The following is a 24840-nucleotide window of genomic DNA, read 5'->3' on the forward strand; positions in this document are numbered from 1 at the left end:
GAGGACTCCAAAGTCGGGAGACACGGAGTCAGTCCCATCTGTCCTGAACCAAAGACTACCCTGGGTCACATGACATCACTTATATGTGGAATCTAAAGAAGTGACACAAATGAACTTACTTACAAAACAGAAACAGACTCACAGACATAGAAAACAAACTTACGGTTACCAAAGGGGAAATGGGGGGATAAATTGGGAGTTTGGGATTAGCAGACACAAACCACTATACGTAAAACAGAAAAATAACAAGGTCCTACTGTAGAGCACAGGGAACTATATTCACTATCTTATAATAGCTTATAATGAAAAAGGATTTGAAAAGGAACGTATATATATGCATAACGGAATCACTAAGCTATACACCAGAAACTAACGCAATATTGTAAACTGACTATACTGCAATTTAAAAAAAAAAAAAAAAAAAAAAAGACTACCCTGGGTCAGTGCAGCCAAACCTCTCTGAACTTGATTCCCTCACTTGTTAAATGACAAGGTCGAACAAAGCCCCTAGAGGTCATTCACAGGTCTCTGATCCCACAACACTCTCTTTTAAACGTGCCAGGAGAACCAGGGGCAGAGGGGTGATTCTCCCTGAACGCAGGGCGTCGAAGGCTGACCACCTCATCTTTCCTAATGCAACTAGATCAGCCAGCACTTGGTGCACAGAAGAGATTCCAGAAACTCTGCATGTTCCTTTCCTTCTGCCAGCGGGGACTAGGGAGGGAGAGGCTGGGGCATCGGGAAGTGAGGAGAAAAGACAGAAGGCTCACCGTGGCCGTTGCAGTAGTAGATCCACTTCTCCCGCTGGGGGGCTGGGGTCATGGACTTCTTCAGCCCGGCCTTTTCCACGATGGCGCTGGGGTCCTGCCGGGGCCCCTTCTTCAGCGTCCTGGAGCTCTTCCGGACACTGCACACCACTATCACCACAAGCACCAGCAGCAGGAAGAGCACGATCATCCAGGGCAGATGCTCATTGATATCGAAATGCTTGTGGGGGTTCTGCCTGGGGTGGCCCCTCTTGAGGCCCTTGAGGGGCGTGCTGGACTTCTCGCCCCCTGTGGCCTCCATGGACGGCAGCAGCTTCAGGATGTGTCTGTGGTGGGGGCCTTGCTGGTGGCTGATGACCTGGAGGCTGGGGAGGGTCTGGTTCCTGCCTTCCTCCTGCTTCGCTGAGCTTGTGTTGTCAGGGACGGTCCCCTCCTGGATGCCGCTCGACGGCACCTTTGGTCTAACAGAGGCAGAAGAGTTGGATTCTGTTGAGTTCGTGCCTAGAAAAAAGAGTAAGGAGTGGGGAAGAGCTTTTCTATAGGTGGGGTCTACACACTCCCTCCTCTGCCTCGTCACCTCCAGACCAGGCCAGATAATCAAAGAAGAGATGAACTTCAGAGCTTAAGAATAAAGGACAATGCATGTTTTCATAAAGACCCTAACAGCACCTTTATGTGGAAGGTAGAAACTCAACTTAACAGCTAAACTCATGTCCTCATGTTAAAGCCAAGGGCATCCTTGAGGAATCCAACACGTGAGCGTCACAGCAGCTTGTCCTGCTCTGCACACACTGAGTCCACTCTTAACTGTTTCGATTATTCAGAGAACTAGTTCTAGCTGAATTCCTTTGTCCTTTAATTCCTTTATTCCTCCTCTCCCACCTTTTGGCTATTTCATGACCCCATCATGAAATAAATCTCCATCGTAAAATGGAGAATGTAACTAAGCGTATAGGAAAGAGCTCAAACTCAAATCCAAGTGTGACCAGCGGAAGGTGTGGTGACACAGGTCGGTGAGGCAAGGCAGGGCTGGCTCGCTATGTGCTATTATTAGAGAAGCAAGATGGGGCCGGCAGCTTAGTGGACTTTCAGAGAAGCTTCCACAAGTGTTCTTCAGAAGGGGTGTGAAAGCCAGGGATTTCGAGTCCCAAGGCCTGTCCTGCATCAGCCCCTGAGGAAACCTGGACAGGTCACATAAGCCCTCCGAGCCCGTTTCTTCGCTTCCAAATGGCGGTCGCAGGAAGGCCCTCCTTACACGACCGTCAAAGGTAACCACTCGTGAGGGCTCGCTGGAAAGCCCAACCACACGCTGGGCTGCTATCTCATGGAAACTCAATCCAATCAAAAAGGATTTAAAAATAAAAAACTACATTTTATTCTTGCCTGTGGTTCAAAATGCATTCTGGGGGAAACCGGGATATACTTGATGGAGAACATAAAGTTAAAATCGTCTGAACAAAAGAAACTATTTTCCAGAGAGTAACCTTCAGAGTGACGCAACTATGTTTGTTTCCTGAAGCGTCTGCCCTAGTTTGCTTTTCTCTGCCCCACCTCACACCCAACAGTCATCCCTTCCCTTCCAGATGTCATGGTGTTTCTCCCCCCTTCTTTCTGACCTTCAGGCTGTGTCTCTCCAGGACCTACTGGGTGTTGGAAAACTTTTCAACTGGAAGGGACCTTAAAACATGTAAACCACTCATTTACTGTGTCTTATGATTGCCAAGTTTGAGACCAAGGCCTGAGGAAGTTCAGCGACTTACATGAGGCCCCCCACTGACCTTGTTTCTCTGTGTTCTTATTTTCTAGCTGGAGGTAACCTAGTTTTCAGATACTTGATCCCCCCAATAGATAACTTCTGAGTCTAAATGTCTCTAATGGGTCCAAAGGAGCCAGAATTTAAAGAGCCACAAAATGCAAGGCCCTTCTTCAAGGAGTGACTTTCAAATAGACAAAATGGAGAGCACATCCCGGGTCCAAGCCCATCCTGGGCACCTCCGCTGGGCTCGAGGCCTTCCACAAACACGTAACTCACGAGGTTAAGTTACCTTTGGGAACGTAAGTGGAGGAAGGGACGAGGTGGGGTTGCGTGCGCTCGGGGCGTGAAAAGATGGCTGTGCCCGGGGAAGGCGGGGCTGGGCTGGAGGACGGAAGTGGGCCGCAGACGTTGTCTGCTTCCTTGGTCCCCGGTTTGATCACCACCAGGTTCTGACTCAGACAATCTGTGTGGGCTTTGCATCGCATCACACTGGAAGGCACATCAGAGAAGGTACCCCGAGCGCACTGCTTGCACCGCACGTCCTCGGTCTCCGTCCCTTTCTTCCGCACCCCCCAACCCACAGGGCACACCGTGTGGGGGGCGCAGGTAGCATTCGCCTGGAACATGCCAGGTGGGCAAGTGCATTCTCGGTCAGTCAAGGCAGCACAAGGTGATTTCTCCACCATCGGCCAGGGGCATGGCAGAGTACACTCGTGGCATCTCTCTATGCCATTCTCGTGTCTGGTGAAGGTCCCCACGGGGCAGCGGCTACAGACACGCAGGCTTGTGTTGGTACAGTGTTCAGACACATAGGTTCCTGCCGGACACTTGTCACAGATCAGCACCTGGCCAGTGACACGGTCAACATGGTGGTATTTGCCAGGGATACTCGGGGCCTTCTGTTCCGGCTGAGCCATGGTGGTGCTGAGAAATCCAAGCTGAAAGAAAGAAAGGGACGGGGGAGGAATAAAACCCAAGAAGGTGTTATACAGGAAGAGGAGGAGGACAGATGGGACAATCCCAACCCTACCATCACCCTTCCTACTAAAGGTCTGACCAGGACCGTACCCTCTTGACACTAGGGCTGCAACAAAACAGAAAGCGAGAAACAGAAATTCCACCCAGTTCCATATGGGGCCTGAACTGCTGGCTGTGGAACTTTGGTTTTGTTGCCTTTCGACCTTAGCCTCGCTTCCCTTTTTCCAGTCTGTAAAATGAAGCGGATGGTACCTCTCACGTTAATTAGAATTTCAACTGAGAATGTGAACGTGAAAGCACTTTGTGACTTACATTAAAAATGCTACACGTTTTTAATCCTAATGTTAAATCCTATTGCAAGAGAAAATAACTTGCCAAACAGGGTCTTCCTTCCGTGGCCCAACTGTTGCCTTCTCTCTCTCTCTTTTTTTTTTTTTTTTTTTGGTGGGGGACGGATGTAATTAGGTTTATTTAATATAAATATAGTAAGTAAATAACTAGGTTTATATATCTATATATATAGATAGATAGATACACACACACACATTTTTTAATGGAGGCACTGGGGATTGAACCCAGGACCTCGTGCAGGCTAAGCACACATTCTACCACTGAGCTATACCCTCCCCCCATGCCTTGCCATTTCTTGATACCAGGACAAATCAACCAAGAAGCAAGATGGCAAATACTTGAGCTGCTGCTTCCATAAGACCAGGTGGCCCATTTGGAGTTACCCAATAGACATGGCAGGATTTTTTCAAAAGTTTCATCTTTACAAAGCTGAATCCTGCTTGTTTTTGCTTTTATTTTGTGAAACAGAGGCAGCCCCTTGGCATTCTTAATGTGCTTTAAACAGCAGAATTAATGCTTTTAGAAGCACATCCTGTTTGACGAGCCTCTGAAGGCCGTGTCATCAGTGTGGATGACCTGCAGCTACCCAGGAGCCCAAGCCCAAAACTGGGCTCGGCAAGAATTCAATAAATATTTCGATTTAGTTCATAGAACAGAAATTTCATCAGCTAGACAGGATTTTATACTAGTTTCCCGAAAGAAAATTTGAGGGAAAGGAAATTATATCTGTGGTTCAAAATCCTGAGGTCCTGCAGAGCAGGGGCGGGGGAGACATTTAAGAATGAATATTAAAAATGAGATTTTCTGCATGAGTGAAGACTGAGAGGTTCCAACAAGAAAGTCTGCACTGTCCTTTTCAAAATGGAGAAAGGTTATATGTCAAGAAAATAATGCCTGTCTCAAACTGCCTGCCACCCTACGAGGCAAATTCCTTCCAAATCTGCCGCTATACCAGCCACTGAGAGGATAAAGCAAAAAATAAAAATAAAATTTTTAAGTGAACAGAGTTTCTGTCCTCTCAGCAACCTGAAACTTAACCCAAGATTCAAGTCCCCTTCGCCTCAAAATTTAACTATTTGAGCCCCAAATTTTTCCCGTGAAGTCCTTCGGCCTGTCCCAGCAATGCCTCCAGTCAAATGACAATATTAAAAACAAATTTTCGGCTGATAAACATAGATTCATCTTTTCTTTAAACTGAGACCAAAAAAAAAAGGGACAGTGGCTGATTTTCTTGGTAAGAAACTTAACTTCATCTTGGGCTCTAAAGAAAAAGGATCTTGCTCTTGCTTGATCATAATAAATCCTGTATATACAAGATCTTGTGGTAGCTCACAGGGAAAAAGAACTGTGACAAAGAATATACGTATGTTCATGTATAACTGAAAAATTGTGCTCTACACTGGAATTTGACACAACATTGTAAAATGACTAGAACTCAATAAAAAAAAAGTTTAAAAATAAATAAATAAATAAATTCTATAATATCTTCCCTTTCTCTGGCTTTATCTTTTCTTTATCTTGCTCCTTCTAGTTGCAAAATCAGCCCCAGCCTCCCCTTTCTGGGCACAGCAGACGCATGAGATTGAGGGAAGAAAACCTATTACCAGCTTGGGCTCCCAAGTGCCACTTGGCAAGTCCATGAGGACACATCTTGTCCCAGTCTCCCCAAATCTAAGGACCCAATCCAGAGGCTACAAGAGTGGCTCTGTGCCGCACTTCTGCTAGCCGCTTAGAATCTAGTTCTAAGTGTAAAAGCAGTTTTGGATAACCACAGTGCTCTGGAAGTTTGAGACATGTAAAAATAACAGGTTATTCCACTTGCGCAGATTACATGAACGCAGAGAATGGAACGGCCAATCTGGTCAGAGAGCAGTGATCGGGGACCAACATCAATCTGATTCATTGTGGGACTGGAGTCTGGCCCCCTATCTGAGCAGGAAGGCTGGATAGTCAGCCAGTCACACACCCAGGGGGTGGCTCGGCAGAACACAGAGGTCATGAGTTCACTGCAGGTGTGCCTGGGTGTGGGGATGGGGCTAGGCTTCCTGCAGCTTTGTATGTCTCCCCAGGGTACACATATCTAAACCTAGTCTCGGGGATGTTACTAGATTCTGCATCAGTCTCCTGATGTCTGATTCCCAGAGGTTGCCCTCGCCCCACACAAAACCCACCTCCAGATCCCATACACCCACACGTTTCCCCACTCAATTCCATGGATTTTTCAGTTCTTTGTTCATTTAGAATAACTGGGTAAGTTTCTAATTAAAGCAAAGCTCAGGGATCTTTCAACTGCATCCCACTAGGTAACCCACTTTAGACAACGTGGCTCTAAAAACGGACCTTTAAATCACCTCCTGCTACCGGAGGCAAATCCAGCGCCTACAAGTAGAGCTAAGATGCAGCCAAACCCGGGCTGAACACTGGAAATGAGGTTTGTGTAAAAACTGGACACTTAATTCACTGGACAGATATTTACTGAAGACCTACTATGTGTGTACCAGGCACCGGGCCCACGAGCTGACCACAGAATCTTGAGAACTCTATTCCAGCCCTTATGGAGTTGAACTTACGGAGCTGCAGGGTGGAGAAGCCGTACCTAACTCTGGGCAGGGGAAGCAGAGGAGATGAGGCAGAAGGAGCCTCAGAGTGAAGGTCTGAAACAGAAGGAAATTTCTGAAAGCCTTTGAGGAAACCTCAAGATGCACTACAGTGGCCATAGTTAAAATTGGAGAAGTGCCACATTTTTTTTTTTTAAAGGAGGTATTAGAGATTGAACCCAGGACCTCGTGCATGCTACGCATGCGCTCTACCGCTGAGCTATATCCTCCCCCTGGTTCCACATTTTGATCTTAATCCAAAATGCAATGAGGTCATGACATGTGTATATTGGAGGATGGGGGGAAGTGGCAGATAATCACATCTGTGAATAAAAATGCTATCTGGCTGCAAAGAGGAGGGTGAAAGGGGTTCTAGGGTGAGCGGAGTAGATAAGAAAATCCACTTAAAAGGTGGAGACCAAGGTGAAAGTTGGGGGTGACTTGGACTCAGGTGGTGGCCGTGAAAAGAGGCGAAGGCAGCAGGCTTGAGAAGTCAGATCAGCTGGATATGGGGAACAATGGCCAATGGAAGAAGAAAGGGGAAGAAGTCACCGGTTTTCAAGCTGGACCCAAGACAGCACGTCGCAGAGCACAGCTCTCAGGGCTTTCCCTCGGGCGGGGACGGGAAGGAGGGCTCTAAGCGCCCCCATTTCTGCCTCAGACACAGCAGCTCTGATTTACCAATCTGCCGGGGGTGGGGGGGGGGGGGTCCAAGTAAGAATTCATTGGAAGGAAGGTTCAGTCCTAAAACAAGTTTGAAAACCATTGCCCTGGAGAGACTTCTAAGAGCTCTCCCAGCTTCAATGTTAACAGCTAAACCCATCTGAGCTACAAAGCTAGAGAAACTGCTCCCTGGGCTCTTCAATGTCACAGAAACCCTGCTGAGACGAAGAGGTGGCAATGTCCCCTTCTCTTAACAGAGATGCAGGTGGCACCCGAGAAAAGTTATTTTCCTAAGGCCTTTTAGTCAATTTAAAATTAGAAGAATATGAAAGAAATATATGTATATGTATGTGTGTGTGTATAAATGAATCACTATGCTGTATGCCAGAAATTAACATGACATTGTAAGTCAGCTATACTTCAGTTAAAAAAATTAGAGATTTTCCCACTAGATGGGTGGCAACCCTCTGGTTTCTAAGAAAATCAAAATGATGTAAAAAATCATCCTCAAAGACGATTCTAAGGGTGAACAATGGGGAGATGGGGGGACAGCAATCAAGGTCAAAAACAATATTGAAGAACATTTCCTGTAAAATGTGAAAACAAGTTCAGATGATACTTAAAAGCTAATCTTGGGGAAAACAAACCTGAATCGGGAGATAGAGCCACTGAAAAAAGTTCAAGAGAATAGGAATCAGAATTCCTGAAGCTCGTTCTGCCTGATCAAGAGCCCTGCTTCCTCCTTTGCACAGAGGCAGGGAAACTAAACCAGAGTTTTAAACAAAGCCTCAGGCCTCAAATGCAGATTCAAAAAATTGAGAAGCTTTTCTAAACATCCACATCTCCAGCCCATCACCTGAGATCATGTGACTCTGCAACGGGGCCAGGAATTCAGGGTTTTGGTTTGTTCTGTTGTTAAGTTTTCCAAGTGATTCTGATGCCCAACTCAGTTTTGGGACCCCCCTGAACTAATATGACAGCCCTCCTCGGTCTCTAATGACCTCTGATTCTGGGAATCAGAGCCCAGTTCCACGGTCAGAGCCCCTCCCTCTGCCTCTCACCCAGTGTGGACCTTTTTACTGTTTTCATATTGCTCTTTTTAAATTATCATGTCTATAACAAAAATACACATTCTTGTAGCAATTCTCTTAATTGTGAAATAGAGTAAAAATGTTTAAATCTCTGCTCACATGTACCCACTCCCCAGAAACTCACTGTTCATTTCACTGTGCATCTTTCCAGACCATTTTCTGAGCATTTACACATAAAACACACATACACACTTCCGGTTGGCCATTCCAGCCACTCTTGGTTTGGTTTGGTTTTACACATATAACAGGGACAGGTCATACATACTGTTCTGTGATCTGCTTTTGTTCACTTCCTAATACTACATCACTGAAACTTTTCTATGTTGGAACACAGAGGCTACTTCCTTCTTTATAACAGTCAGGTTATAAATAGTATGGCTATGACTTTGAACATGCCCATGTTGAAGAATTTAGAGCTTCTTCCTCCTGAGGCCCCATGGATTGTTTCCTTGTCCATGTGTTGGTGTGCACAGGAATGTTTCTATAAAATAAGTTTGCTTTCCTTCTGCTCCCACTCTACATCCCAGCTTCTCTTTGCTTTCCTTCTCATCCCAAATGACAGCTACACCCAGGCTGCTCTCAGTCTTTTGAGGACCCCTTTCCTTCAAGAACAAAAGAAGTCTCCATTCAACCCTTAGCTTGGAACCTCTCCCTCCTCCTCTATTATTATTATGACTCTACTAGATACATATTTCCAGCCTGCGGGAGGACCAGACCTGAAATAAGAAGAACAACTGGGCAAAGATCTAGAGAAAAGAGGACTTATATTCTTATCCAGACTCTCTGCCTTAAGATCAAATGGACCTGGCTTTACATGTGTGTTAAATTAGCAGGTTGGACTAGGTTGTATTCAACTCAAACCTTCCAGGTATCTGTGATCATTTGTCAAGTTCCATCTTCTCCAGGCAGCCTTTACAACCATTTCTAGACACTCAGATTCCAAGCCAATGAGCAAACTCTCCATCATATTTCCTGTTTTTGTCCATCATTTTGGTGCCTAATTACATATTGCCATGTAATGTCTGTTGATGGCTTCATAACTGTATATATTTATCTTCCCGTAATGATTATAAGCAGCTCCAGGCCAGGGACAACCACATAGACTGCACTTCCTCCCTTGCTCAAGCACCTCAATAATGAAGATCACAGAAACGATAAACAAAGCATCCTCTGAGCCAAATGTCGGCAAACGAAATCCCGCACGCCACCTGTTCTGGTAAATAAGTTTTATGGGAACCGAGACATTCATTTAGGTATTGTCTACGACAGCTTTCACGCTACAACAGCAGAGGTGGGTAGCTGCAAAAGAGACCATATGGCTGCAAACAAGAGTATTTACTATCTAGCCCTTTATAGGGGGAAAAAAAGCCTGCTAATACCTGTGCTGAGCAGTCAAAAAAAAAATGTCAAAATATGCAGGGACCAGGAGCTCACGCACAGGAACATTCAGACCTCCTCAGAGAGTCTAGCAAAGAGTAGTGAGCTTGTGGCTTCCTTTTTTGATGCCCAGTCCAACTCACACGTCACATCTGATCCTTTCCTCCCCTGCGTAGAACTCTCAGTGGCTTCACTCATGACTTAGGATGAAATGCAAAATCTCACTAGAGTCAGGACTTCTTCCGAAATGCCATCCCTGCCCTCCCCTCCCCAACTTAAAGCAGGTGTCACGTTCTCCCCTCATTCCCTATTTTTTCCTATAGGACTACCATAATTTTGTAGTTACACAATCATCTGTCTTAGTGTGTCTTCCCCTCTGGAGCACAAGCTCTGTGAGGATAAGAACAGAATCTCTTTACGGATGCTCTCCAAGCCCTCGAGTACAGTATCTGATGCATAGTGTAACTGACAAGGGTTTGCTGACAAAATAAATGAATGCATTTGCAGACCATCACTAATTAGAAGCAGCACATTAAAGGGTGATGGTGGAGGAGGTTGCCGGGGATGACACAGGTATAGAAGCAAGTGTGAGGAAGCCAAAAGGCCACCATCATGTAGCCACAATAATGTAGGAGATTCAGCAGGCTGGGATCCTTCAGAGTAAAAGCAAAGAATTTCACCTCCAAATACTCTGAGGATATCACTCTGTTTTAACAGAACCATAACTGGCTTACAAGAATTATGCTCAGTGTGGAGCTTGAGGTGACTAGCAAATGTAATGGGGAATTTAAAATATCCCCTCTCATTTGATAAAAAAGATTACACTCAAAAAGATACATGGACCCCAAAATTCATAGCAGCACTACTTACAATAGCCAAGACATGGAAACAATTTAAATGTTCAACAGAAGACTAGATAAAGAAGATGTGGTATGTATAATGGAATATTACATGGCCATAAAAAAGAATGAAATCATGCCATCTGCAGCAACATGGATGGACCTAGAGATTATCACACTAAGTGAAATAAGCCAGACAAAGACAAATATCATATGATACCACTTCTATTTAGAATCTAAAAAATGATATAAATGAACTTATTTATAAAACACATAGATGCACAGACATAGAAAACAGCTTATGGTTATCAAAGGGGAAGATGGGGGAGGATAAATTAGGAGTTTGGGCTTTGCGGATACTAACTGTTATATATAAAATAGACAAACAAGGAACTACTGTAGAGCACACAGAACTATATTCAATACCTTATAAAAACCCATAATGAAAAAGAATATGTATGTATACTTGAATCATTTTGCTGTACACCTGAAACTAACACACCATTGTAAATCAACTATACTTCAATAAAAAATAAAAAAAAGATTACCCTAACTTGGTGCTTAGAATTATAAGCAGTATAAGGAGATTATTTTCCAGAAGTCATCTACATTCCATCCTAGTTTAAATTTCAGTTATTTGAAAAATTTCATTTACTTAGGACACTTATTTCACCAACAACAATGGATAAATGAACAAATATCAAGTGTACCACCCCAAACTGTGCGGGATATAGGAGCACTACAAATGCTTAGTGAGTGAGTCAAAGATAAAACACAGGAGAAAGCAAATTTCCAAGGGCAGCTCCAAAATGACCAGCAATAAAGACTTCCCAGGTATCCACACTCACCTTGGTGACCACACCTGTCCTGTTACATCACCTCTACTCTAGGGCACAGAGATGGACTTGACTGAAGCCCCCAGATGTGCTGACGCAATGTAGGATGCTGCTGTCTATTTCTCTCTTAACAAGTCTTATCCCATGACCTCATCCTTCAAATAAATGGGGGGAAAAAATCCTGTGCCGTTTCTAAGTACAACACGTTTACATCATTCCTGTCCCTTACCAAATTCCCATCATTTCTAATAGAAAATGAGCCCACTCAAGGCAGTGATCAACTTTTGTCTATTCCTCATGGACCAGCAGGAAGACCGCTTGCGAGTCTGAGATAGAGAGTTTTTTAATGCTGCATGAAACTAGTAGGTCAAAAGGAATCTCAGTTACTGTGGATATTATAACAAAGAAAAGGGAACCAAGTTATTCCTGAGATGGTGATGATAAAACCTGCTAATAGATGATCAAAAGGCAAAAGCCAGGCGGCGTAGACACCTCCAGAATTTCTGACCATTTTATTTCTAGCACTGCATTAAATGTGGCATCGCAAGGCATCGGCTGCTGGAAATTCTCTAGATTCGAAGGGAGAAAAGAATGCACGAAGAGGAAGGCGCCCAAGAGAAAGCTTCTACAAAAGCACAGGCAGGGCTGTTTCCAGTTATGTTATATAAATTTGGTTGGCTTTGGCATTTCCTACTCTCCTGTCTGATTTAAAAAAGCCTCTGTTGCTAGGGCAAGAGCAGGGACTGCTGTTTCAAGCTGGTGAAGACAGAGAATGCCAAGGCTGGAACGTGCTGATGACATGATTGGAGGGAGGCAAGCTATGAGGACACGGGGGAAAAGCGGGAAAAAAACAGGCAAGATGGAACTAAGCCAGATGCTGTCTTCCCTGGAACCTACCACGCAGAAGAGTGTGTGCACTCAGCCTTCGGGCCCTGGACCACAGAACTGCATCCCCCTCCATCCATCACCATGGCTACTGCTTAGGCCAAGACTCCACCTGCATGGAGAAGCCATGTTATAAAGAAGACAGGGGTAAAGGTGTGAGGAGATTACACTTCTGTGCTTGCCAAGAATTTATAGAATCCTTAAATAAACCAAGGCAAAACTGGCGACACCAGCCAGGGCAGCAACTCCAGCTTGAAAGTATAAACAAAACCTATTTTAGTCTGAAGTGTGCTAAGCAAGCCAAGCTCTACCAGGTTCTCACTGGGGAGGAGGGGACAGGGGAGGGGCGTGGGGGAAGGGGACTTGATCTGTATCTCCAGGTCCTTATTTGTATAATGGATATAATAATAACACAATTAAATAATAGATTACATAGATAATTTAAAATAATAATATGATAAAAATAATGCTTAGCATAACAATCCTACGACTGTTTTCAGAATTAATTGTGACAACAGATAAAGCCCGTAGAACATACATGACACAAGGAAGTTCTCCGTGAATGTATTTTAATCATCGTTCCTTCTCCTTATTATTTCACCCGATCTCAGCTTCATTCCCTTGGGATGATACAACCTTTTAAAACAGCCCAATTAAAAACGCAAAATATCCAACTCCTGACACGGGAGTCAAAGACTTCAGATTCTAAAAAACTGTAATCCTAACAACATACGCTACAAGGCTTGGAGCCCATCACAAAACGAAAAATACAGACTGAACAGCACAGCGGTAAAAGACAAGCCAGGGCCAACTGGCATTTCCACGTAGATTTAGAATATAAACTTAGTAGATGGCAAATGAGAAAACACAAGAGGAGAAAGGATGTGCTGTTAATAAGTACACTGTAGACAAGTGGAGCAGAAGTTAACTAAGCATTTTCCAGAGTGAGTTCCCCAGATCTAGTCCCACAAGATGTTAATGATTCTAGGGTTTAAAACACGGCTGAATAAACTCCGGCCAGCTGCCTGCTTTTTTTTTTTTTTAAATAACCCACAAGTATAAGAATGGTTTCTACATTTTAAATAGTTGTTGGGGGGGAAGCAAAAGAATAAAATTTTGTGACACATGAGAATTATTTGAAATTCAGAGTTGAGTGTCCACAAGTCAAGTTTAGTGGGAAACACAGCCACGCCCATTCTTCTGGACCTTGCCGAGGTCTGCTTTCAAAGCACAGAGTGACAGCTGAGTGGTTTCCATGGAGATGGCAGGGCCCAGAAAGCCAAAAACATGATCAAGCTCTTGACAGATAAAGTTTATCAACCCCTCGTCTAAAAGTTTAGGAAATGCTCTAATTGCAGCCCTCTCTTGGAGAGACACAATTCACAGTGGCCTGATGATGGGTCCAGGAGGACCAGCAGGACAGCTGTAGAAAGAGATGACATATGAAAACACAGATATATATGTACGTGTATGACTGAAACATTGTGCTGTACACCAGAAATTGATACAACATTGTAAACTGACTATTCTTCGTTAAAAAAAAAAACGGTGACTCAGTTGGACCCAGACTTATCTGACCATGAAACCCTTCACTCACACAAGGAATATGACCATCTTGTAGAACAGAGTGATGTAGTGCTCACACCACCCATGCTGAAGTCCAGAAAAGTAATAAGAATCGTTTATTTAGCCCATCTGTAAGAAGATCAATTTTGGGCTCTTAAAATCAACAACGAAAAAGAAGATACTCTCAGACATAAAAAAGAAAATGGGTTTAAGAATATTAACCTACACAGGGAACTATATTCAGTATCTTGTAATAGCCTTTAATGAAAAAGATTATGCAAAGATACATATGTATAATTGCATCACTATGTTGTACGCCAGAAACAAACATGACATTGTAATTTGACTATACTTCAATTAAAAAAAGAATCTTAACCTGAATTTTTGCGTTATGAAATATAACAATATTAAAAGTAGGTTGCAAAAATACATGCCATATACAACTAATAAAAGCTTATAACTAATGGGAGTTTGAGATTTGCAAATACTAACTACTATATATAAAATAGATAAACAACAAGCTCCTACTGTAGAGCACAAGGAGCTATTTCAATACCTTGTAGTAACCTATAATGGAAAAGAACACGAAAAAGAATATATGGAGGTATACATATGACTGAAACATTATGCTGTATACCAGAAATTGACACACTGTAAACTAAATATACTTCAATCAAATTTTTTTTTTAATTTTTAAAGGCGTATAACTGAAAATGTAAAGAATTAATACAAATAAAATTAACACAAATTCCACTCAATAGTTCAGGCAGAGTAACTACAAAGGCAATTGTCACGTGAATACATTTACGACATCCCTAGCAACTACTGAAATGTAAATTTGCACAACCAAAGACACTTCCGTATCTATATTAAAGCAGCATAAATAAATTAAAGTGATAAACTCCAACGTTGGCAAGCTTGTGGGGTAGAAGGAACATTTACAAGCTGCTTGTGATGCTCTAAATGAATTCAGTCTTTCTAAAGACAGTCTGGCAACACACAGCAAGAGTCAGAAAGCCATTCATTCATTTCCTGTGACCCAGCAATCCCGCTTTGGGGAATACACATCAGATACACCTCAGTTTTGGGAACAACCCAAAAGGAAAAAGAGCAATTGTTTTGTACAACGACAACTTTGTTAGTGTTGTTTACTGGCAGTTGGAAGACAATGACAACAACCCAAGTGTCCAACAAACAGTAGGATGACTCAACGCGCTGCCAACCAGAGGCGAGGTGGCATTAAAAAATGGCAGGCATGAGGGTTGAACTGACATTAATCAAAGGACTTCAAACCACATCCAAACTTGGGGTTCCCCAATTCCACCCACCCCTTCCCCAGTCTCCCCTTTAAAGTAATCAGACCACCAAAGGCTCAGCTCAAGAAGCAGAGAGTCGGGGGGTGGGGTATAGCTCAGCGGTAGAGTGCATGCTTAGCATGCATGAGGTCCTGGGTTCAATCCCCCGTACTTCCATTATAAATAAACAAAAACCTAATTACCTTCCCCCTCCCAAAAAAAGTTTTTTCAACTTAATTTTTAAAAAAGCCAAGAGTCAGCCTTGATGACTCCTTTCCTTTCACCTCACTTATCTCTTGTATCTCACCATCAGTAAACTCTCTCCAAAATCCCAAATCTGATGACCCCCACCTTCACTGCCACCAGCCCAGACCCATCATCTCTCCCCTGAACTATGGTAAACGACTCCAACTAGTCTCCTCCATCTATGCTTCCTCTTTCTAACCCACTCCCCACAGAACTGCCAGGGTCATCTTTAAATTTTTTTTTTTTTTTTTAAACTATTATAACCCTGCTTCCCACTGTACTCTGAATAATATCCTGACGTGGTCACATCTTTAAAGGTCTTGTACAATCCGGCCCCTGCCTACCTCTTCAACCCCAATCCACACTCCTTCTGTTTGCTAAGCACCAACCGCAGTGGCCTTCCTTCCAGTCTCTGAACACATAGCCTCTTTCCTACCTCTGGGCCATCCCACGTGCTGTTCCCCCTTCCTAGAATATTCTTCCTTCTGCTCTTTAAGTTCAGTCCTTAAACATCAGCCCTTCTGTCTTCCCTGATAAAGTATGAACTCCAAGAGGGAGGGACCATTACTAGCCTTTCACTATCATAAACCCAGAGTCTAGAAATGCCTGGCATTTAACAGATGTGCCATAAATATTTACTAAATGAATAAAAAATAGAACTGTATGTCCGCAGGGTCACAGAAGATAGTTACACAAAGAAACACAGGGCACAGGCAAGTATATACATACTAGTTTTCACCATCCAGAACTGTTTGTATACCATCAAAGCATAAGAATGAACTGGGAAGACACATAAAGAGAATTCTGTACCCGCTAGGTTCCTCCAGCCTGTCAACTTGCTTATGTTTAAAATGCTCTTCGTTAAAAACTGCAATGCCCTCGAGTTGTAGCTCAAACACTGAAAAGGAGATCAAGCTCCCACTACTCCCCCACTTGCCTGGGATGAATGAACAGTTAGTTGAGAGGAAAATCCTTCTGGAATTCATTCAACAATCGTTTATTGCTTAACTACTACATGTCGGGGCATTGAGCCAGCTACGCAAAGATGAACAGCACATTGTCCGTTGTCTGTAAGAAGCTGAAACCGAGGAACACCGTTGGCCCTAAGCATTCCATGTGAGAAGGGAAACACACCCAAACTTTGTCCGATTTGGGACTTTTCCTGAATCAGGGATACAGGATGTCAACCAAAGAGGAGAGAGGGGGCCGTGGACTTCCAGAAGTAAAGGAAGAACAAAAAGTGACTAATAACCAGTTAGATTATTCTGGGAACCCATCACCATTTGCCTTTGAACCTTTTGCCCCCTTCAACCCCGCTGCCTCTCTTAAGCCTGATTGAGCCGACCTGGACATACCTATGATGAAATCAAATAATGGTCTTGTCTCAGAAGGGTTCTTTAGGGAACCAGAACCAATGATGAAATCTCTTCTCGCCCTTTGCCTTTCTCAGGTCTCCTCAGCTTCTACAGTCTGTGAAGATATATGCTGAAAAGCCGGCTCCCGAGAGCGCTACGGCATGGTAAGCCACACACAGGCGCATCCCACATCAGACTGTGCACATCATGGAGTTCAGCCGGCTTCTGAGACACCCGCAATGAGAAGTTCACAAAGAAAAGACTAGTCACGGATGATGCAAGCCCCTGCCCTAATCCTACACAAATAGTCAGGCTGGCAGCAGAGGATAGCCTGAGAGGCCCTCAGGTTCTGAGGATGAGTTGAAACTACACGGCTCAGCAGAAACCCTGTCATTCTCTTACTCACTAAGCAAATATTTTTCAAAATGACCCAAGTAGCAGGAAAGCAAAGCCTCTGTTCCCTATTTATAACACTTCAATTTGCAAGAGTATCTTTCCATCTTAGCCATGGCACCATGGCCCCGTAGAGTCACGCCAGAGGAAAACGCATGCCAGTAGTTCCACGCTCCCCCGTCAACGCACGCACACACACACACACACACACACACACACACACGCACACACACACACGCACGCTGCCCTTAATTTATAATCTTCCAGTGGAGCAGAATTGCTCACCTGATGGAAAGAGAATATTCAACTCTCAGGGAAAATCATTCCTTGAACGGGAAACAGAATTCCAGTAAGTGCAGGTTCCTCGGCTCCTCCCCCCACCTTGGCAGGCATAGTGGTGTGTACAAAGCCATGCTGACCAAGATCTGAATCCTCTCTCTGGCACTTGCCAACTGCCTGACTGGAACCTCTCCCCAGCCTCATCTCCTCACCTGTAACATGGGGCTAATGACACTACCTCATGGACGTGAAGATTTCCTGCCATCACTGGTGGAAGGCGTTCAACCAAATGTCAATGCACGTGCTCAGGAAAGAGGAGCTTACTAGTATCCATCTATGATTAATTTAACAGCCATTAATATTCCTCCCCTCTGGGCTATCAGGGCCAAAGCCCTCTTGAATGCAAAGCTGCTCTCACTTGGATCCAGGACTCAAGGGCTCACTCTTCTCCTCTCTCCTAAATCCATGAAACCCATGTTCCTTCTCCCAAAACAGATTTGCAAATGGCACCCACCCCGGGGACAGAGCCCCCAAGCAGTCCTGGTGGCAGAAGAGCAAATGGGAGATTTTATCACGATCATATATGAGGCTTGCTGTGATTTTGCTTACTAAGCCCCCTCTCCTTTCTTTAAATTTTGTTTCAGTTTCTAGTTTAGAACAGCACCTTAGACAAAATGTTTGGATAGTCTCAAGAGAAGATGGGGCTATAGCTCGGGGCCCTGACTACCCACCCACCCATCCACGCCCTGCCCAATCCCACCCTGCCTGAGGGCTCTTTTAGCACAACTCTCCCACCACTGCACACATCTGTCACTCCAAGGCCAGAGTGCTGACACGTGGGAAAACTCCAGATAGCCAGAATCCAAGTGAATGGACCATTCCCGGCGGCCTTCAGCATCCCTCAAGAAGAGTGAGGTCACCACTGCTCTGAATTAAGAGTCTAAATCCCCGTGAGCCCCACATCTCTGCAGCCCCGTGAGTGTTCAGCACACACTGATGTCTGCCAGGTTCCTCCCTACTTCTAACCGCTGCCCGGCTCCTCTCCTCTGGGACTCAGGCTGGAGATGGGAGGGGGTAGAGAAGCCAGGTAGCATAACACAAGCCCACTTAGGATGCCTGGGAACTTTTTGGTACTTGACAAATACAAACACGGGGGCGAGGCCAGGATTCATTCATGATGTCACTTCATTCCTAAAGAAGCAAAGCTCAGCAACTGCCGCTCCAGCAGCAACAAAGCCCAGTGTCCTGCCATCACTAAACGGGAACTCAGTCCGGGGGACCAGCTGACTCCTATTGCAACCTCAGTTCTCCTTTGGCCAGGCAGACAGATTTGCGCCTGATGGTCTAGACCGCATCTGCTCCAAACAGTCATCCAGGAAACGCCCAAAGCTGAGGAGAGACACCTGTCATCCAAGAGAAGCATCTGAGTTTTCCAGGAAGTTGCCAGTGACCTGGCATCACTGGAATTTGCCAGGCCTGCTTGGGGGAAGAGGGCCAGCTGAGTGCTAGTGCTTACTGGAAAACAGGCATTGCTGTTTACAAAAAGAAAAGTCACTCAATTCACACTGGCCCCGAATAGTCTAATGATGCATCTGACCTTTTCCCATCACACACACCCCCCGAAAAGTTTACTCAAGCCAATTAGAGTTTACGTGTTTCACAGAGGGTCAGCTGAGGACAAAATCAATTTGTAACTTGTCTATGGAATCTCCAAACAGACTTTACCTCTCTTCCTTACAGATGGAGTCAAGTGTAAAAAAAAAAGTCTCTGCATTCTGATCCATAAGCAGACAGGACACAGAGCACCTGCTGGAGCCAGTCCCACAGCCCACGCCGCTCACCCCATCCACTAAGGGCACACCTGGAGCGAAGGGCCTTCTGCAAACAGTGCTGGCAAATTCAGCATTAACTGTGCTGGCCGCATCCCACTGGAAAGACTTCATCCAAATTTAGCCACACAAAAATATGTAATTTAGCCAGTTGGTGGATCTATGCTGATTTAGTCTCAGGTGTTTTTTTCTCAACTTAAGGTAGTATATACATTCCATCACAAGGAATTTTTTTTTTCTTGCTGATTTGGTGTGTTTGTGTATTTCCTTTATACTGTAGGTTATTTGTTTTGGACCAAACCTGAGGCCGATTCAGCCATATGCCTTTAGAAATAGTTCAGATGAGAAAGTTCAATCTCATTCTAAACATTTTGACAACAGAGATGGGAGATTCACGGGGTAAGTGAGAAACTCTGCCCCCCAGTTCAAGTCTGCACACCCCATTCTTCTGCTTGTAAGTCACTTTTCCTACCGAGGCTAATGTATGTTACTCTGAGTCTTGGCACTGAGTTTTCTTCTTCAGACTTTCAGGCTAAAAGCCAAAACTACTTCAAATAATTTAAAGATTTTAACATCCATTACATTTTGTGTATTACTTTGAGTGTAGTACATTTATCCACTGATTCTTTCTAAACACGAGAAACCCAACCAGCACAACTGATAGCCATGTACTTTTCATACAGCAGATAAACTGTATCCGCGGGGCAAGATTCAAATACTAATTCATCCCTGTGTGCCCCCACCTAGTCCAGTGCCTCTCTCAGAGTAAGCGCTCAACATAGGTTTGTCAACATGAAAACATAATGTACTTCCCCAATCTAGGCTGTTTTATTCCCTCCAGTTTTCCCTTCCGGCTTTCACATTCTAGGATTGCGGAGTTAAGGTATATAGAAAGGAGAAAATCTTTTGGACAGAACGTCGGCTTGAATTCTGAGCTCTCCTTGAACTTGTCACCAAGTCCATGCAGGACTTCAGCCCTGACCAGCCCCTCCACATCTACCCAAATAGCCAAAGTCAAATGCCAACATACTAGATAACTTTGATGAGCAAAGGTCAGGAGGTGGCACTAAGCTCGACGTCTAAGTCTCAATGACAGTGACAAACATTGGTACTTGGGACCTTCTAGGCTGGCACACAGCTGAAGGCTCAGACTACAACTGTCCTTCTATCTGGAATTCATAAGACGTGCAGGTTAGTGGTTTCCAAAATTTCAGACCTCATTTCCCTATCAGTGGTGACTTCTTTTCCTTCTGACTGCCCCACTGCCAATATTCTATCTGACCAGGCAAAGCAAGCTCCCTGAGGGCAGCAGGCATGTCTGAGTGTGTGTGTCACACCAGGCAGGCCCTTCCAGGGCGTTCCTTCACACTGGCACAGACCTCAAGGACTCACTTATCTGCTCTCCAGACTCTTGGCCTGGAACGCACGATGCTGTGCTTTTCAGTCTGTGGTTTACTCTCCAGTATCCTGCAGACACCTCCACGCCTCAGACCCAGAAGTGCAAGCAGCAAGAACACTTTCGTCCAAAGGCGCTCATGTAAGTCTCATTAACGTTCCACAGCGAGCCAAACCACCCACCTCAACTCTCCCCCAGAAAGCCTTCTCTGCTCTTACGTTTCATCATCCAGCAATTCGGAGTTGTGAAATCACAGAGTGGCCCAGGAGTGAGGAGTGAAGGGGAGGCAGGCAGTCCTAGGTGCCAGTGCCATTATCACTTGAGAGTTGGGTGGCCCAGGACAATGAAGTTTTGCAGCCTCCACTTTCTCATCTGTAAAATGGAGCTAATCCCACCTGCTTCCCAGAGATGTTGGGAGTAAAAGAGATACTCTGTATAAAGCACCTGACATATGGTTTTATATATATATATATACACACACACACACACACACATATATAATATCATATTATGTTTATATATCATATCTTCTGTAAGTTTTTTAAAGTTTATAGTAAGTTCTTTAAGTTAGCCTGTCATCACAAGAAAAAAGTGTCCAAAATGAGGATAATAACAAATATTGTCACACCAAAAGGAGATATTTGAGAGAAGAGGGGTAACCGAAAGCCATAATAAACAGGACATTTTATTGGGTTTATTATTTGTTAAGCTAACTGCAATGACGGGGTAGGTCGCCACCCGCCACTGGCCCCAGCAGCGGTCTGCACACACTGCGGTGCCTACCTGGGCTCCAGGACCTGGCGTCTGCCATTTTCACATGGCCAAGAATCCCAGTGGGATAAAGAATCCTTATAACAACGTCATAAAATCATCATTTTTATACGCCAACAATGCCTGTCCTGAGGACTGGAACTTGCAGAGCAGGAAAAATAAAAGGCATTGTCTTCCCACCCTGGTGACCCCTGGCCCACCCCCTCCAGTTTCCCTTCAGGGCAAAGAGGTCAGCTCCAGGCCATTCCATGAACTGAAGTGCAACCTTTCTTTTATAATTATCAGGAGAATAAGGATTCTGATTTTAGTTAACACCTGGAGATTGCTTCTAAATTCCACTGTAAATTTCCTTTTTTAAAAAAAAGATAGCCAAACTTAAATTCTCAAGTCTTCAGTTGTAAATGCAGGGCACAATTTTTAGGTCAACTGAACTTAATGATTTAAGAACAAGAATCCTCTTTCTCAGTTGGTTAAAGAGACCCATGCTTTGACTACATGGAGACCTTACTTTAAGCAACTATCTCATGCAGAAACATAAAATTAATGAAATATCGCACTGACTGAAGATTCAACCTAGGAGTGAACTCTATGGAAAGCGTAGCAATCAGATGTGCTGAAAGGACTCAACACACAACAGGGGAGGTACAGTAGTAGATGTGAGGCTGCAAGGACAGAGCTCAAGGATGACCTAACTCCACTGATACTAGGATCGGTGTTCCCCTGGACTTAGCTGGTCTTCTCTCCCCACCACGACTGTCAATGCAGGTTCACTGCTTGAAGGAGACTGTCCCCTTCTACTGCTCACCACCCACCACCCTGGTTTCACCCATACAAATCTTGACTTTGCCATTACTATAAAACGGGCAGGAAAGCAGCTTTGAAGGGAGACTGGGACTTGCCTCATTAGAAATGCTAACAGCACCAAACTTTTCTTTAGTCTCTCTCTTCCCCTTAAAACACACACTCACACAGGGAACCAGAGTGTCTGTAGGATGAATTCCCAGGCCGTAGCAACTACAGTGCTCTGGGATCTAAGAGCTCTTGGCTGGCCAGGCATTAAGCCCTTTTCGGGAAGGAGACAGCAAGCCTGCCTTCCCCTGACACAGGCCTGCTCTGAAAACAGGCTCTTGCTTTTTGTTTTTGTTTGGTTCTTAGCTAAGAATCTCTTACCTTCCTTGCGGAGACAAAAAGGCACGGGAAGCTTAGGGCAGCTCCTGGGTTTGATACCAAATAAATTTTCTTCCACCTAATTCATCCCATCCCCACCAACATCTGAAAAGCAGCGGAAGAGATCTGGGGAAGTTGGGCCTAAGTTTTGGGTCAAGGGTGCGTTCAGGCTTTGACCAGGTAAGTGATGGAGAGGACTAGCTATAGGGCACGCCCTGGAGCTGAATGCGGCCACGGTGCAGAAGAAGGCAGCTGCCCCACCCTGCAGGCTCACCTGCCTGGCCACAGGTAAGCGAGGGATGGCAAAGACTGGAAAATTCAGCTTCCTTTATGTAGAGCTCTGTCCCCCTCCCCCCACGCAAGTGCCGGCACGCTGGCTGGCTGGCTGTGGGCAGGCGCTTCGGAGGCGCCTGAGTGGGTCTCGGGGTTCCTCCCTGGGCGTGCGGAAACCAGGACCCACCCAGCCAAGGCGGAGAGATGGGGGAGGGGGCTCGGCGCCCCGGGGGCGGGCGAGGCGCGGACGCACCCCGCGGTTTCGGTGGCGGGCGCGCACCGGTCCCCCACTGCGGTAGCATCCCGACATGACACTGCAGCTGCAACAAAGCGGCGGCCGCCGCGAGCCTCGGCGCCCACCCGCCGCCCCAGCCCCACGCCACGCGGAGGGGGCAGCGGCTGGTGGCTGTGGGGGTGCATGGAGGAGATGGGGGCACTGGAGGGGTCGAGGAAGGGGAAAGCCCTGAAATGCGCAGGAAGCCCGGCGGCCACCTCTAGCGCCTCTCGCAGCGCCGCCGGACTGCAAGGAAAACAATTCGCCTTCATTCCCGAGTCCGGGTAGAGCCCCGCAGCTCCTCCAGATGACCCGATCGGAGCCCTCGGCTGTGTCGCCCTCCCTTGCTTGCAACCCCCGCCGCCCCGCTGGCCCGACCCCAGCCCCCCGCAGCCCCGGCCGGGGGAGCCGCCCCGCTCCCGGCTCGCCGCCGCCTTCTGCTCCGGCGCGGCCGCGGTCCCAGAATCTCCCCCTCCCCGAGCGCTCACCAGGAGAAAGGAGCCCGCGATCATCGCGGCTCCGGCGACGCGGCTGCAGGAGACCAGGGCGGTGCTGCTGCTCGCGGAGGTCCCCATGGCTGAGCCCGGAGCTCGAGGGGCGCCCGGGGCGAGTGGCCCCCCGGCAGCTGGAATCGGCGGCTGCTTCTGCCCAGCGCCGCATCCACCGCCGCCTCCCGAGCCGGGAGCCCATCTACCTCCAACACCCCATGTGCACTGCGGCAGCCGGACGGCCGGGCAGAGGAGGGAGGCGGTGAGGGAGGCTCCGGGGGCGCTCAGCACCTGCCCAGCTGCGCGGCTGCCCGGGCGGGGAGAAGCAGCCGCGGCTGCAGCCCGCGCCTCCCCGTGCTCTCCTCCGACAGCGGCTGCGGAGAACCAGGGAGGAGGCCTGGGCGCGAGAGAGCGAAGGAACAACTTCCCATAGCGAAGCCTCCAGCCACTGCCAACCACCCTCCGCTGCCTAGACCGGCCGGCGAGGGACTAAGTCGGGTGGCTGCCGGGCGCGGGGACACACGTGGTGGCGCCGAAGGGGCGGGGGATCGGCCCTTTGTGATGTCACCTCGAAGGAGGCCGGGCTCTTTGTGCGATCAGAAATGGGAAGGCGTTCCAGGTGGAGCGAGGAGGGAGAGGGTGCCCCTTGCCGTTCGCTGAAGAGATTGCAGCAGCTTAATGACCCAGGGAAAACGCTCTGAATGCATACGTATTTCTGACCCAAATTTCCTTCTTTTTTCTAAGATGATTCTCAGTAAATTATTTCTGCGACAGACGCCTTTCTATTGTTTCTGGCATAATGATTAAAGACAGCCAAAGAACATAAAACATTTAGATCTACTGCGTGCCGTGAAGAGACCACGAGTTGGTTCTCAAACTTGAGTGCGCAGTACAATCTCTTGGAGAGTCTAAAACATAAGCTGATGCGTGGTCCCACACTCAGAAATTCTGATTTAATCGGAACAGGGTGTAGCCTGGGCATTGGGATTTTTTTTTTTTTTCAGTTCTCCTGATGATTTGGGGAGATCGTGTGGCAAAATTTGAAACCCTCTGGGCCAAAGAATGCACCTAAGGAAATCCAGACTAAAGATTCCAAACCCAGAGTCCGCGGAGTTAGGTCTTTGGAGGACCTTCCAGAGGCCTTGGAAATCCTTGAAATATGTGGGCAGGTGCATTTTTCTAAATAAAGGATCCCCAGAGTTTTGAATCAAATTATCACAGAGAGAAGAAACACCCTTCTTCCAAAAAAGTGTTAAAAAAAAAATTGAGTTGAGTTCCAAATGCCTTTGTGGGATGTGGGTGGGGAGAAAGGGAGGCAGTGTGCAGCTTCAGAAGTAGGAACAGCCAGAGCATTCCCTTGGATGGGCT

General features: G+C 46.1%; 1 protein-coding gene across 1 annotated transcript in view; it reads right to left on the reverse strand.

The window, feature by feature from the left end:
• The window catches only part of TNFRSF21 (TNF receptor superfamily member 21), a 60174-nt gene extending 36173 nt beyond the window's left edge, over positions 1-24001 (reverse strand). The window contains exons 1-3 of the mRNA XM_074348867.1: positions 23473-24001; positions 2813-3461; positions 771-1268 (exon numbers count right to left, since the gene is read on the reverse strand). Coding sequence (XP_074204968.1) covers positions 771-1268; positions 2813-3461; positions 23473-23559 — 1234 coding nt within the window. The 5' untranslated portion in view covers positions 23560-24001. The remainder of the gene's footprint in view (positions 1-770; positions 1269-2812; positions 3462-23472) is intronic.
• Positions 24002-24840: the final 839 nt, after the last annotated feature.

Source organism: Camelus bactrianus, chromosome 20, assembly GCF_048773025.1.
Source record: "Camelus bactrianus isolate YW-2024 breed Bactrian camel chromosome 20, ASM4877302v1, whole genome shotgun sequence".
In the NCBI taxonomy this organism is placed as follows: domain Eukaryota; kingdom Metazoa; phylum Chordata; class Mammalia; order Artiodactyla; family Camelidae; genus Camelus; species Camelus bactrianus.